The sequence below is a fragment of the Barbus barbus genome (genome assembly GCF_936440315.1).
Source record: "Barbus barbus genome assembly, chromosome: 26".
NCBI lineage: Eukaryota > Metazoa > Chordata > Actinopteri > Cypriniformes > Cyprinidae > Barbus > Barbus barbus.
Window position 1 is genome coordinate 4,425,321 of NC_136754.1, and position 15,416 is coordinate 4,440,736.

General features: G+C 38.2%; 1 protein-coding gene across 1 annotated transcript; it reads left to right on the forward strand.

The window, feature by feature from the left end:
- The first annotated feature begins 1,268 nt into the window (after window positions 1–1,268).
- Window positions 1,269–11,392, forward strand: LOC306846107 (tripartite motif-containing protein 16-like). Its single transcript, XM_079379225.1, has 6 exons — window positions 1,269–1,926; window positions 8,688–8,783; window positions 8,885–9,118; window positions 9,784–9,943; window positions 10,286–10,345; window positions 10,571–11,392. The coding sequence occupies exons 1-6, from the start codon at window positions 1,330–1,332 to the stop codon at window positions 11,098–11,100; spliced, it is 1,677 nt and encodes a 558-aa protein (XP_079235351.1). The 5' UTR covers window positions 1,269–1,329; the 3' UTR covers window positions 11,101–11,392.
- The last annotated feature ends 4,024 nt before the right edge of the window (window positions 11,393–15,416 follow it).

Below are 15,416 nucleotides of genomic sequence, written 5' to 3' on the forward strand. Positions count from 1 at the left end.
TGATTGTTTATCAAACGGTGACCAAAAATGACAGAGTATGACTGCTTCTAAAAACTTTTTTTAACTGATTTTTTTCTTTATATTTTTTTTCTTTTACGTTAATAAGATCAAAACGTACATTAGTTGCTATTGGCATACTGAATACTAGATTCAGCAGAACGACACAAAACTGACTAAAATTATTAACTTCCATATTTTTACTGCCTGCACACAAAATTATATAACATGCATACTAACAAACGATAACAATATATCAATTATATACAATAAGTCCTCAAGTTTATTTAATCTGGCACCATTGGGGCAGTAGATGGCGCTCACACGAAGCGCATTTCAATGCCCGTACGATCCCGTTTTTACATTAGAAAAATAATGTAAAATCATAAACTGTTTAATTTTGATCCATTTAATTTTAACTTTTAACATTCAATTTTAACCATTTTATTTAAATGGAATGCAAGACAAAACGTTATTTTGTGGTAAATCTCATTTAGGCTATTTTAACTACAAAAACAATAATCAATGCGTTGATATTTTATTACATAATTTATTCTTAATTTGTATATATATATAATAATTGCCTACCGAAATCATGACAAATGCTGTTTGCGTTGCTATACAGACATTTAAAAAAAAATAATAAAATTATAAAATCAAATTGTTTTCTGCAAACTCCACCAGATTCTTGTTCTGCATCTCCACAAGTACCACTGTGGTGATTTTAATGTTGCTTTACTGTATAGTTTTTTAAAATAATTGCATACAGAAGTCATGACCGATGCTATTTACTACCTCTGTATCACATACACAAAGCAACATGCAAATCAGCACAGTGGCACTTGGCGAGATGCAGAACAAGAATTTGCAGAAATTGATTTGATTTAATCTTTATGAATTTTTAAAATATGTTGTATATACCAACACCAAGGCCAAAACATGCATAAAACATTTTACAGACCCATTGCAAATGTTTCATTGAAAGTTTAATACATTAAATACAATTAAACAATAAAATACCATTAATTAAGAAGTGCCCGTATGTGTTTTTTTTTTTTTTATTAACTTATTATTATCGATTAATTGACTGTGGTTTCAGTTTGATACGCGATCCGACCCACTCTTTGCAAAGGGTTCGAAGCTTCATGGCTATCACTTCCACCACACAACCCATGTAGACGCGCAACGAATGCTTCAGAGGTGGCCTGTCCGCGCTGAGATAACCTGTTTTGCACACGTCCCTTAAACCCCAGGAAACCCTTTATGTCTTCATTTCAGAGAAAACGAAAGCTATGCATAGTTAAATCGCTGTATTAGTCTCTGTCTGATTTTATGTGCAGTGCAATGGCAGAAGCCAGTATTTCAGTGGGTGAGGATCAGTTCAGCTGTTCAGTCTGTCTGGATCTACTGAAGGATCCGGTGACCATCCCCTGTGGACACAGTTACTGTATGAACTGTATTACAGACTGCTGGAATCAAGAAGATCAGAGGAGAGTTTACAGCTGCCCTCAGTGCAGGCAGACCTTCAGTCCAAGACCTGCTTTAAACAAGAATGTGATGTTTGATGAAATAGTGGAGAACCTGAAGAAGACAAAAGACCAGATGGCTCAGTCTCTCAGTTACGCTGAACATGGAGATGTGGAGTGTGATGTTTGTACTGCAAGAAAACGTAAAGCTATAAAGTCCTGTCTTATGTGTCTAGAATCTTACTGCCAAACTCACTTTGAGTGTCACGAGGAATCTCATTCAAGTAAGCGGCATAAACTGACTGATGCTGGACGAATCCAGGAGATGATCTGCTCTAAACATGACCGACTGCTGGAGGCTTTTTGTCGAACTGACCAGCGATGTATTTGTCTGATGTGTGTGATGGATGAACACAAAAATCACGATACTGTTCCAGCTGACGCAGAGAGGACAGAGAAACAGGTATGCACATGTAAGTAAGCTGTGTAGATAGCAGTTGCAGTTATTAAGCAAATTAGGCAGTCTATGATGAGATTATCACATATTATATTGGAAATATCTGGAAACCATTCAATCAAACTGATGATAACTGATAATCTTTCCTCACTATGGCTACGTCCACACGAAGCCAGATCTCTCCCTATCCGATCTTTTTTTTTGCCTCAAATTCCGTAAACACGGAGTCTTCTCAGGAAATATCTGCGTAAGTTACACACGGAATCACTGAAACCGACTGAAAACGATGTAGTACACATGCCAGACCAATATGTGGCGCTGTAATTCTTCTTCTTGTTTAATGGCGATAACTCCTAAGGAGCATTATTGCCACCTACTGTGCTGGATGGCAAATTAACCTTGGGTGTTAAGTCTGAAGTTTAAAACTGTTTCCTTTTCCTTCTCGCAAATGGACCATTGACTATCTACCTATATTTCCTTGTTGAACCTTACTCTATCATCCCACATACATCATCATTATTCAACATACCTGCAATAGAGGTTTCATTGAGCTTCATCTGGCGCTGCGTGTTCAGCTCCTCCGTCCACACTCATCCCCCATGGCGGGTTCAACGTTTCAAGCATACTATATTCTAAATCCCAAACCTGAATCATATATAAACGCAATTAGTGCTCTATATATCTGTCTGTCCATTAAACCTTTTCCTAAAATATCCTCATTCTTCATTCTATCCTCTCCATTCTTCAAATAACTGACTAATACATCCCGAAATCTATTATACTTACTACAAATAAATAATACATGACATACACTTTCAGATATACCACACACATCACATAATCCATTTTCATGTAACCCCATAATTGCCAGTGTTGAGTTTAACCCTGTATGTCCCAGTCTTAACCTAGACAGCAATACTTCTTCTTTCCTATTTCTTCCCTGGCAATGTATCCTCTATACTGTCTGTGTGATACTATTACACCATCTCCCTGTGCTACTACTGTCCCATCTATTTTGCCACTTATTCATTAACTTTCTCTTTAAAATCGATTTTGCCTCCCTTTTCCCCATAGGTACTTTAGCATCCACCTCCCTCTTGTCTAGTGCTTTTTTTACTAGTTTATCAGCAACTTCATTACCAGATACCCCAACATGTGCTGGTACCCAACAGACACCACTATTCCAGCCTCTTTCAGTCTGTATAATGATAAATATACTTCCATTAACACATCTTCTCTGCCTGATCTTGCATGTACTATACTAATTAAAGCTGAAGAAGAATCTGAACATATTACTACTTTATTTGATCTGACTTGTTCGACCCACTGTAGTCCTATTATTATAGCTGTTAACTCTGCAGTGTACACGGACATCTCATCAGTCAACCTCAAATTAATCTGTTTTTTAAAATGTGGAATATATACACCTAATCCAACCTTTTGACTGATAGGTTCCTTAGAACCATCTGTAAATATTTGTTGTACTGAATAAAATGTGTTATTTAAAAAAGCATTAACCTCATTTCCAATGTACTCCTCTTTGGACTTGTCTAATAAGCTCAAATCTACAAGCGGTTCAGGGACTTTCCATGGTGGAGTATCAGTAAGTGGTATATTGGGACAGAAGATCTTATTATCCATGCAACATTCCTTAGCCCATACTCTGCTCTTCCATCCAAAACTGTGTCCTCCATCATATGAGTATTCCCAGCACTCCTCCAATACTTTGCGAGTAAGGTGATTATTTGCTGATTGTTGAAGATTTACCCGTAATTGCCAGTTTTTCCCTTCTAATATCTAGAGGCATCTCTCCCATTTCTACTCCAATTGCATCTACAGGGGATGTTTTAACTGCTCTACAACATAGTCTTAGTGCTTTGGATTGAATTATATCAAATTTTTTCAGTAAAGACTTGGTTGCCGAACCATATACAATACATCCATAATCAAAGCAAGAACGAATCAATGCTTGATACATGCACAACAATGCACTACGGCTAGCTCCCCAATTGTGACTAGCAACCGTACGCATGCAATTTAAGATCTTTTTACACGTTGACTCAATTTTACTGATATGACATTTCCATGTTAATTTTCCATCAAACCATAATCCAAGATATTAAAAAACAGGTACTCTTTCCAATGTTTGATCATACAACTTCAGATCTAAATGTTCATTCCTCTTGTTCTTTGTGAATAACATATATTGTGTTTTTGAGACTGAAAACTTTAGACCCCAATCCAATGACCATTCTTCCACTTCTTTAATTGACTCCTGAATAACCACATTTTTAATATTACGGCCTCTCTTCCATAATGCTCCATCATCTGCATAAAGAGCCAATCCTATTCCTGGTTTATTAACTTTATCAAAAACATCATTGATCATTACATTAAACAATAATGGGCTAATTGCACTACCCTGTGGAGTTCCATTTAGAATGTTATAAGGAGCTGATAATTCTTCCCCAATTTTCACCTGAAAAGTGCGTTCAAATAAAAAATCTAAAACCCAATTATAAAATTTTAAAATTTAAAAATATATAAATTATAAAATTTATATCAGCAAGCCTTCCCTCCACAAAGTGTCATTTCTATGTCAAAGAAAACTGCAATCATGTACTCTTTCATTACAAAAGCTTTTTTAACTTCATTTTCAAACAATACTAAAGCATCTGCTGTAGACCTACTTTTCCTAAAACCACTTTGAAATGTTGATAACAATTCCCTTTTCTCTAAAATGTAATTCATTCGCCTAGCTCACAATCATTTTTTCCATTACTTTACATAGTGTAGAAGTAAGAGCGATGGGTCTATAACTACTAGATTTTGTTATATCTTTCCCAGGTTTAGCTAGAGGGAGCACAATTGCCGTTTTCCATTGCTTAGGAAGGATACCCTCATTCCATATATAATTATATAAGTCCAATAATGCTTCTAATGCTTTTGGTGATAATTTCTTTAAGATTCTATAACTTATCATATCTTTCCCTGGTGTGGTACTCTTTGAGTTATTAATTGCTGTTTTTAATTCAAAATAACTAAACTCATCATCCAAAATACTATTAAAATCTTGCTTTTTCTTGCAAGCATCTCCATAGATATTCTTAATTTGTTGTCGTCTTGTTAAAAATGTATCATCTAAATTTTCAATGCTATGAGCTTTAGCAAATGTTTGAGCCTACATAGTAGCCTTGTCTTTATCTGTGATAGCTACCTTCCCATTTTCCTCCATTACAGGTATTTTTTTAAAGCTGTCAATTCCATTCATCTTTTTAATCATACGCCAGACTGCATTTATTTCGGTTTCCCTCCCTATTGTATCGCAAACGTTTTGCCATGCTGTCCTTTTTGTACTTTTAATAATCTTTTTAACATAAGCCCTTTTTCTTTGATAATCTAGGACTGCTTCTGGGGTGAGTGTTCTTTTTAAAAACTGAAATGCTTTATTCCTTTCTCTGATTGCTGCCGAGCACTCCTCTGACCACCATGGCACATTCTTTCTTGTACTTATACCACTTGATAGTGGGATAGACTGAGAGGCTGCAAAATAAATGCCATTCACTACTTTATTATATCTGTCATCAACACTACCCTCTACTGACAGATTTTTGAATTGTTCTTCACATAACATTTGAAGTTTTCCCCAATCTGCTTTCTTATATATCCATCTTACACCATAATTACATTTTTGTAGTTGAATCTTATTTTGAATTACACATGTCACTGGAAAATGATCACTTCCTATATTATCCTTAGATACTGACCATACACATTTACCAGCTAATGATGCTGAAACTATTGTGATATCCAAACATGACATTCCACCTCTTGCTATGTCTATTCTTGTTGGATTGCCATCATTTAAACATACTAAAGAGTTATCTTCCATGAACTCTTCTATTATTTCTCCATTTTTATCTGTATTCCTACTACCCCAAATACAATTGTGAGCATTAAAATCACCACATATAATCATTTTGTTTGCCTTTTCTCCCATGGCACTTTTCAGGATATCTATTGTTAATTCTGAACATGGATTATAGAAATTTAACACTCTGACTACCCCCTGTGTACCCATTAATTCTATACATATGCTCTCTGCATTACCTTCATTATTTCTTTGTCTATATATCAAATTTTCTTTTATGAATGTTGCACACCCTCCACCTCTACCATTAATCCTGTCCTTCCTTATTACCTCATAGCCATTCAGCCTAAAATCCAATGACTTGCATAACCATGTTTCTTGTATACAAATGATATCAGGAGATTTATTCATATCTACAATATACTTTTTAAACTCCTGTCCATTAGCGATTAGGCTTCTGGCATTTACATTTACATTTACATTTATTCATTTAGCTGACGCTTTTATCCAAAGCGACTTACAATTGCTATATATGTCAGAGGTCGCACGCCTCTGGAGCAACTAGGGGTTAAGTGTCTTGCTCAGGGACACATTGGTGTCTCACAGTGGATTCGAACCCGGGTCTCTCACACCAAAGGCATGTGTCTTATCCACCGCGCCATCACCACCACCACCATTGGCATTCCAATGAAGCAACAGGAAAGACATGACAATGTTATATATCATTACATTGAGATGCATCATAATTTGTTGTTATACTACCTTCTGTTCTCCCTTCTTTAGACTGTAGTATCTTGTGAATTTGCTCTGCTGATATACCGATGCAGTTCAAGAATTTGTTTGCACATTCTACCACAATTTTTATTTTACCAGATCTTCTTTCTACCTGCCCAGTGCCATTCACCACTGCACAGATAAATGCCACAAAATCAGTTTTGCTCATGTTAATGTTGTCATTTGAGTCATTCTTTATCAAGTTCAGCTGTTCCATTGATTTGTCATTCTGTCATTCAATATGTATTCTTGTATCGTCTACATGTTTCACTCTACGAGCTGCTTCTGCATATGTTACATTCTGGGTGGATTTTACCTTTTGGATTTCACGAGCCTGTTGCTGTACTGGACATCCTGCATATGCAGCGCTGTGCTCTCCCCCACAGTTGCAACACTTGATCTCAGCTCCTTCCTGACACTTCCCATAATCATGCTCCCCTCTACATTTTGCACAACGCATTTTCCCTTTGCAAACAGCAGCAGTATGCCCTATGCGCTGACACTTATAACAACGCAAAGGAGGGGGTACATACTCCCGTACCACATAACTGATGAAACCTATCTTCACCTTGACTGGTAGGTTGCTGTCTTCAAAGTGTAACAGCACAGAAAGACTATCACACTTTTCATTATCTTTCCATGTCGTCAATCTTCTAGCCAAAGCAACTTTGCCTCCAATCAAGTTTCCTTTTACTTCTTCCATAGTTACATTTAAGGGTACTGCTGAAATAACGCCACGTTTCTTCACATCTATTCCAGCACAACTTATTTTACCACCAGCTAGTGTTTTCAGTTTTAGAATCTTTGCTTTCTGATTTTCATCCTTACACTTAATCAAGACTCTTCCATTGCTCAGACATGTTGCCCCTTTCACTGATCCCACTTCTTTTTCTATGGCTTTTGATAGTTTAACAGGATGCATGTATTGCTCTGCTTGTTTGACAAATGTGATCCTTTATTTCCTTTTCCTCACTGTTTCTCAACATCCTTTGCCCTGGATCCCTGGTTTTACTTGTACATAGTTTCTCATATTCAGACTCATCACGCGTGTTACTTCCTTTTTTCCTTTTATTATATCGTACTTCTTGGAACTCCATATCTTGATTACCATCATCCGAAGAATCGTCCATTATATCCACCTACTTCAACTCAAGAACCGTCCCCGTTTTGTCCTTTTAGAATCAATTAATTTGTCCTGACGTTTCCTGAAACAAATCTCCCGCCAGCTCTCTTTCTTCCGGAAACTCCAACCGGGGTATATCCGCTTCCAGACCTACGCCCCACGCTGTAATTCTGCCACAGATATACACAAAAAACAGAGAAGAAGACTTGGACCATGTGCGTAAACCTTGCGCGCTGAATACAAACTAACACACAAAGCAGACGATTTTGCTTTAATAAAGCTAATGAGCTCAGTAGGTTCTGCAGCACGAACACAGGCACGTAGGCCGTTTCTCAATACCAAGTTCGCAGAGTCTGGACTTCCGTCCTTTCGAGTTTGGACTTGCCAAGTTCGACTCAGAAGAACGAACTCTCGAGGACGGGAGGACGAACTGAATTCTGGGTTATGGCCCATATCAAGTCCGCACAAGTCACCTCTCGATGCATCCTCGGTAAAAGGGGCGGATCAAGAACACATCCGGGGATTTGAACTGGACTTGGCTAGATGTGAACTTTGAATTGGAACAGTACTTGGGCAGCGACTGATGACGTTTCACAAGTCCACAAGAACACAAGTACAGACAAGTACGCATATTGAGAAACGGCCGTAGTCTGACATTGTTGTTGTTGTTGTCGCTGTTATGTGACGTAGCGGTGTCTGATTAGGGGCGAGACGTGGGCTGATGACCTCATCGTTTCAGAAAATATACGGATTCGCTGTCCACACGAAAACGTGAAAACGGCGTTTTCAAATTTATCCACCCTGGGACCCGGTTTCAAAAATTATCGGTTTCACTCTTCGAAAACGCCGGTTTCGTGTGGACGAAACGCCTATACGGTAAAAAATGTATGCGTAAGTTATACAGCAAAACGCGTCTTCGTGTGGAGGAGGCCTAAAACATTTTGAGTCCATTGAGGCTTACTAAAGGTTTCTAATGTTTAAATTTTTTCCATGCCTCAGAATCGGGTTGAAGAGATGCAAGAAAAATGCCAGCGGAGAATCCAAGAGAGACAGAAGAAGCTTCAAGAGCTCAGAGAGGCTATTAAGACTCACAAGGTGAGACTCAACCTGATTCGTGTTGGACCACATTTTCCATTTCCACTGAAGCCCACTGTGGCTAACAGACTGATGATCTGATTCTCTGTGTGTCCTAACAGAGCTCTGCACAGGCGGCAGTGAAGAACAGTGAGAAGATCTTTAAAGAACTGATCCGCTCCATTAGGAGAAGCCGCTCTGAGGTGATACAGATTATCAGAAATCAGGAAAAGGCTGAAGTGAATCAAGCTGAAGGACTCTTGAAGCAACTAGAGCAGGAGATTGATGATCTGACGAGGAGAGACGCTGAGCTGGAGCAGCTTTTACACACAGAAAACCACATCCATTTCTTAGAGGTAGCAGGACTGTTGTCCTAAGCATTGTCTTTTGACTAGAGAATTATTTCCTAATTTTACTGTAAGTGTAATTTAATAAAACCATTATCCAAGACACTAAACATAGTAATTCATATATTAGATCCATTTGACCAGATCCGTCAAAACATACCAGTTTTGTTTTGTATATATATAAATAACAGTTCAAGTTTTATCTGATACCAGTTATATGGTATACACCAAAACGGATGTCATAGTGACTTTAACATTTGTCTTTTATATTCACATACTTCTCACATACTTGCAATGTAGATTTAAAGCAGATTCTTTCTTACTGACTGAAAAGTGTATAGATCAATGACAATTACTTGCCTGAAGAGCCCATGAGAACATTAAAATTGCCAAATTAATACAGTACAGATACTGCTGGAGTTGAGGCTGTGAATACATTGTTAGCCCATGCACACCCACTTAATATTTTAATACTAAATGTAGGTAATGTTAACTGTAACGTTTTTAATTCTTTATTTTCAACTTGATACGAACTTGATTAAAAAATGGACACTGCAAAACTATAACAGTAATAAAACTCAAACAAAGGGTTCACAGAATGTTTGTGTGGGCTTAGCCTTAATGGATAATGGATCTTCTTATCTTTGATGTTTCTGTGTATTTATTCTTTCTAGAGTTTCCAGTCTCTCTCTGAACCTATGGAATCTACAGGTGTTCCCAGAGTTGCTGCCAGTTCTGTCCTCCCTTGTAATGATGTGAGAAAATGTGTCTCTCACTTGAAAAAAATGCTGGAGGAGTTCTGTAAAGAGAAAATAGAACCGTTATCTGGTCAAGGTACAGTGACAGAAACAGTTGCTTTCAGAAAAAAATATAGTTTGCAACAATGTTGAAGAAACTGGAGTATAGTAAAAGACAATATGAAAGTAATACTTGTTTCATATAATTATTTAAATTATTAATTAGAACTATTCTAATTAGAATTCAGAAGTCAAAAAGAGCTTTATTACCAAGTATGTTTACACACACAAGGAATTTGACTTGATCACAGGAGCTTCCAGTGCAGAAGAAATTATGGACATAGTGCAACATACATGATAGTGCAGACATACAACAGTAATAAAACAGTAAAGATGGAATATAACACTAATAACTAATTACATGTGTTTATTTTCTTAGTAACACACATCAACATTATTTTCAATAATGAACCCAGGACTAGGGAGGAATTCCTACCGTGTAAGTCACATTGAAAACACACACACAACACACACACACACACACACACACGTTTACACGTTTTTCTCACATAGATATGTTTTTATAGTTTCATTTTTATATTCTGTATTTTTACATTTTATATTCTATATACTTAGCTATACTTATACAACATGCATGTTCTGTACAAACTGAGATGCAGATTTACATCAGTTTAAATTAAAATTAAATTTTCATTTTCATCAGATTCCCTTCAGCTCACTCTGGATCCAAACACTTCGCATAAACAGCTTCGTCTGTCTGAGGACAAAAGAGAGGCTACATTCACTCACACAGTGCAGCCGTATCCTGATCATCCAGACAGATTTGATGTTTGGCCTCAGGTGTTGTGCAGAGAGCGTGTGTGTGGACGCTGTTACTGGGAAGTGGAGTGGAGTGGTGGTATGGGAATGTCAGTGTCGTATAAGAGCATCTGCAGGAAAGGAGAAACTAAAGATTGTTTATTTGGATATAAAAATGAGTCCTGGAACTTGCAGTACTCTCAATCTAGTCGCTTAATTTTGCACAATAACAAACATACTAAACTCCCTGTATTCTCCAGCTCCTGTAGAATAGGAGTGTATGTGGATCACAGAGCAGGAATTCTGTCCTTCTACAGCGTCTCTGACACAATGACCCTCCTCCACAGAGTCCAGACCACATTCACTCAACCGCTCTATCCTGGGTTTAGTATATATTTGGGATCAACGGTGAAACTGTGTAATCTAAGAGAATAGATTGAGATTTTACAAATGCTTTTTGTCCATGCTCCAAGGTTTGAGCTACATGACAAATCATACAGTGACAATCTCTTTTTTGTCATTTTTTTGTCGTGCCCACTCTTTTTTATTATTATATATTATTCATATACCAACAGTTACTTCTGGTCCTTGAATCTGCCAAACCTTGAATTACAAGGTAATTCTTCTGTTTCAACTGTAAAAGAATTCAATTTAACCATTGTAACTAGGCACTATGACAAATACATCACATTCCCCAGTGACAATAAAATTTTTACTTAAGTGAAGCAACTCAGCGTACCTTTGTTACTAGTTCCGAAGTTGTTGTTTCTTATTTATTTATACATTTGTGGCACTGAACTGTTGTATAAATTCAATATCGCACACATAGTCATGTGAGTATTAGGTAATACCCTAAGCCTAACCTTCACTCCAAGACCTGCTTTAAATAAGAATGTAGTGTTTGCTGAAATGGTGGAGAAACTGAAGAAGACCAAAGTCCAAACAGCTCGTGCTCTCAGTTACACTGGACCTGGTGGGATGTCTCCACTGGGAGAAAATACAAAGTTGTAAAGAGAAAGAGAAACAGGTATGACCTAAACCAGTGATGTGTTATGAGCTTCTGAAAGATGAAACATGCCTACTCTGGGTTTGTAAAAATCCAGTCCTATTTGATATTTGCACAATTTCAGGGATAAAAGCATTTGGAAAATAATTTACACTATCAACACAACCATTACTATTAGACAGACTATTAGACTATTAACCGGAATATGGATACCATCACAGAGAAGCTTTCGGATTTGAAAAGAAAAATTTATGGATTTGGAGACCAGAATGGACAAAGAGAGTTGCCGTGAAAATTGGAATACGGCTACTCGCCCCAAGACCAAACAATTTTTAGATTAGATTAGATTAGATTAGATTCAACTTTATTGTCATTGCACATGTAAGGTACAGGGCAACGAAATGCAGTTAGCATCTAACCAGAAGTGCAATAAGCAGAGGTACAGGATATACAGTGGCTACAATATGTTACATATCTACAGAAATATACAGATAAGGCAGTAGTACTATGGACATAATTTACAAGTTTTTAAATACTATCAGTATGATATACAGATGGGTGATATGAACATACTATACAGATGGATTGTGCAGTAAATGTACACTATGAGCAAAAACTATGAACATAATTACAAATGGATATGAATAAGCTATAAATTAAGATATATAAACACTAGTGCAATGAACATTGAAAGTGCATAGAAATAAAAATTTACAGTACATAGTACTCAGTGTGTAGATTGGTTGTTGTTTTTTTTTTTTTTTTTTTTTTTTTTTTAATCGATTTAATGATGGGGAGGGGTGAAGAGTTTGTAGTGGTGTGTGAGGGGGGTATCATTGGGCAGAGTTTAGTAGGGAAACAGCTGTAGGGAAAAAGCTGTTCCTGAGTCTGCTTGTCCTTGTTCGGAGGCTCCTGAAGCGCCTCCCAGAGGGCAGTAGGTTAAACAGTCTATGGTCAGGGTGAGAGGAGTCCTTAAGAATGCCGCAAGCTCGACGTAAACAGCGTTTTCTCTGGACGTCCTCAATGGCAGGGAGTGGTGTCCCTGTGATGCGTTGGGCGGTTTTCACCACCCTCTGTAGTGCCTTGCAGTCAGCAGCTGAGCAGTTCCATCTTATCTTCTTTCGGCTCTCTCATACCAGCACTGCCTCGGACAAGGTCGTTGTTGGAAAACAACCCCGGTATGAGCACTGCAGTGAGACGCTCTTGCATTACCCCCCCCCCCCCCCCCCCCCCCCTCCCCTCCCAACGTGCTGTGGCGCTATCACATTCTGCGGAGTGAGACAACTTGATTTAAATGCCAGCGTGGCGGCTCTCCAGGCCTAAAAAAACATACATACACACACACATACGCACATACACAGATATGCATTCACCTCCCCTCCCTCGATCCCTCGCCTTCGCTGCTTTGTACCGCCAGCCTGACAAGCGTGACCGACCGGCACCGAGAATGGCTGCAGGACCGGATGGCTGCTTGCTGGAACTGGATTACCTCCCCTGTTGCAGTCGTGTGATTGACTATATGCTTTTTGTTGCTGGGGTGTTTTTCCTGTTCTTACACTGTACTCCCAAACGAGCATAGTATGTGAATTATTTTTTTTCTCCCCACTTTCCTCATGTCATGCTGCATCTCTTCCTCACTCTAAAACAAATTCCTCGTATGTGTAAACAATATTTTGAACATTTAATACCATACTATTTATTCAAAATGAGTCGCATTAAAATCACATCATGTGTATGCATAGTTTACGTTAAATACAATTATACAGTACCAGGCATCTTTTCTGTATACTGTTAAACAAATGCTCGATGCACAAATGTGGTTAGCAAATGAGGTTAAAGATAAACATTGATAAATATTCTTTGAGAACTACACTGATAATCTCTTTTTTTGCTGATTCACATGGCCTAATAAACAGTAACATATCTTTCCAAACTTGTTAGTTTTCTCTTTTTGATTGTATAGTTTTAAAATTAATAATTGATTGTATTTTATACACTCATTGTGTACATCTATATTTCTGAGAACAGTTATTTTCACTTTGACGTAGATGCAGAGAAAGTTCCAGGAGGGAGTCAAAGAGAGGCACAAGGTGTTGCAGGGGCTGAAAGAGGCTGTGAAGACTTACAAGGTGAGAGGAGGAAAGAAACTTCTGTCAGATCTAAGCATATATAATCTGGTCCCACTGAAGCCCATATGCATTCAACAGGTTGATCTGAGTGAACGGTCTGATTGTCTGTGTGTCCTAACAGCGCTCTGTACAGGCAACAGAAGGACAATGAGAGGATCTTTACTGAACTGATCCACTCCAATGAGGGAAGCTGCTCTGAGGTGATACAGATGATCAGAGATCAGGAAAAATCTGAAGTGAGTCGAGCTGAAAGACTCTTAAAGGAGATTGATGATCTGAGGAGGAAGATGCTGAGCTGAAGCAGCTTTCACACAAAGACATCACATCCATTTCCTACAGGTGACTAACAAAACAGCGGTCATGTCACTACAGAGCTCTTTCTCAGCTTTAACCTAATTAGACTAAAACAACATTAAATGTTCCTAGTACAGACAGGTAATACGATCCATTTGTGTCTTGTTTCTTAACAGACTGGAGCTGTGACTCTAATGCCAGGAAAACCTTTATTTTTGTTTTTCAATAAATGTCAAAAGATTACGAATCTGTCAACCACAAAATTATGTCTATGGTCACAGTCCTGCTTGTCTTTGAATATTTATTGGATTTTATTCCTCTAGAGCAGTGCTTCCTAAACCTGTCCTGGAGGACCCCTAGCCCTGCGCATTTTGTATGTCTCCCTTATCTAACACACCTGATTCAACTCACCAGCTCGTTAGTAGAGGCTGCAAGACATGAATCAGGTGTGTTAGTTAGATAAGGTAGACATACAAAATGTGCAGGGTTCCTCCAGGACAGGTTTAGGAAGAACTGCTCTAGAGTTTTCAGTCTTTTTCTGCTGCACTTAGATCTACAGAGGGAATCTGTAATGGGGCAAATGAGACATGAGGATCCATGTGCAAGCTTTTATTAATAGACATGGTCAAAAACACAGGCAGGGTCGAACAAATGGCAAACAGGTATATTAAGGGCAAGACAGATGAGTATTCAAGTAAACGGGCATGGTCTTCGATCGGCAGACAATATCCAGTGGGCTTGACAAGAGGGGTAATCCAGGTACATGAGCAATGGTCCAGACAGGGGCAAATGGAAGGCAAAGGGTTAATCCAAGATACAAGGCAGAAGATCAGGAACAAGGCAACACGAAGAAACTAGACTAAGAAATGAAAACTAGAAATGGCTCTGTAAGGAAGCTAACACTCAGAGATTGATAAACACAGAACATCACGGGAGACTGAACACAAAAACAAACACAGAAAGGCTTGGTAAGTAGCTAACACTAGGAGAGTGCTAAATGCTAGACAATACTCTGCAAGTAGAACAGCATCTGAGTGTGTTATATGTAGTGTGTGTAATAGCTCTTAGGTGAGCGTGTAATTAGTGACAGCTGTGTGATCAGTGCATTCAGCTGTGTATGTGCAATCAGTGCAATGGATGATGGGAATTGCAATCCAGCGTGATGTGTGGTGTGAGTCAACATGATGGAGAGGCGACCTCTTGTGGCAGTCGGACAGAAGGTCATGGACCAGATTCGTGACAGAATCACTGTCAGTTGAAAGAAAAACTGCATGGAGAATTTCTGCAAAGAGGAGACTGAAAAGATCTTTACTTGCAGTAAA

Excerpts from the sequence above, each read along its gene's own strand:
- LOC306846107 (XM_079379225.1), top strand. The coding sequence starts at position 1,330 with ATGTGCAGTGCAATGGCAGAAGCCAGTATTTCAGTGGGTGAGGATCAG. Across the intron at positions 8,784-8,884 it reads AGGCTATTAAGACTCACAAG|AGCTCTGCACAGGCGGCAGT; the intron begins GTGAGACTCAAC and ends GTGTCCTAACAG. Across the intron at positions 10,346-10,570 it reads TAGGGAGGAATTCCTACCGT|ATTCCCTTCAGCTCACTCTG; the intron begins GTAAGTCACATT and ends CATTTTCATCAG.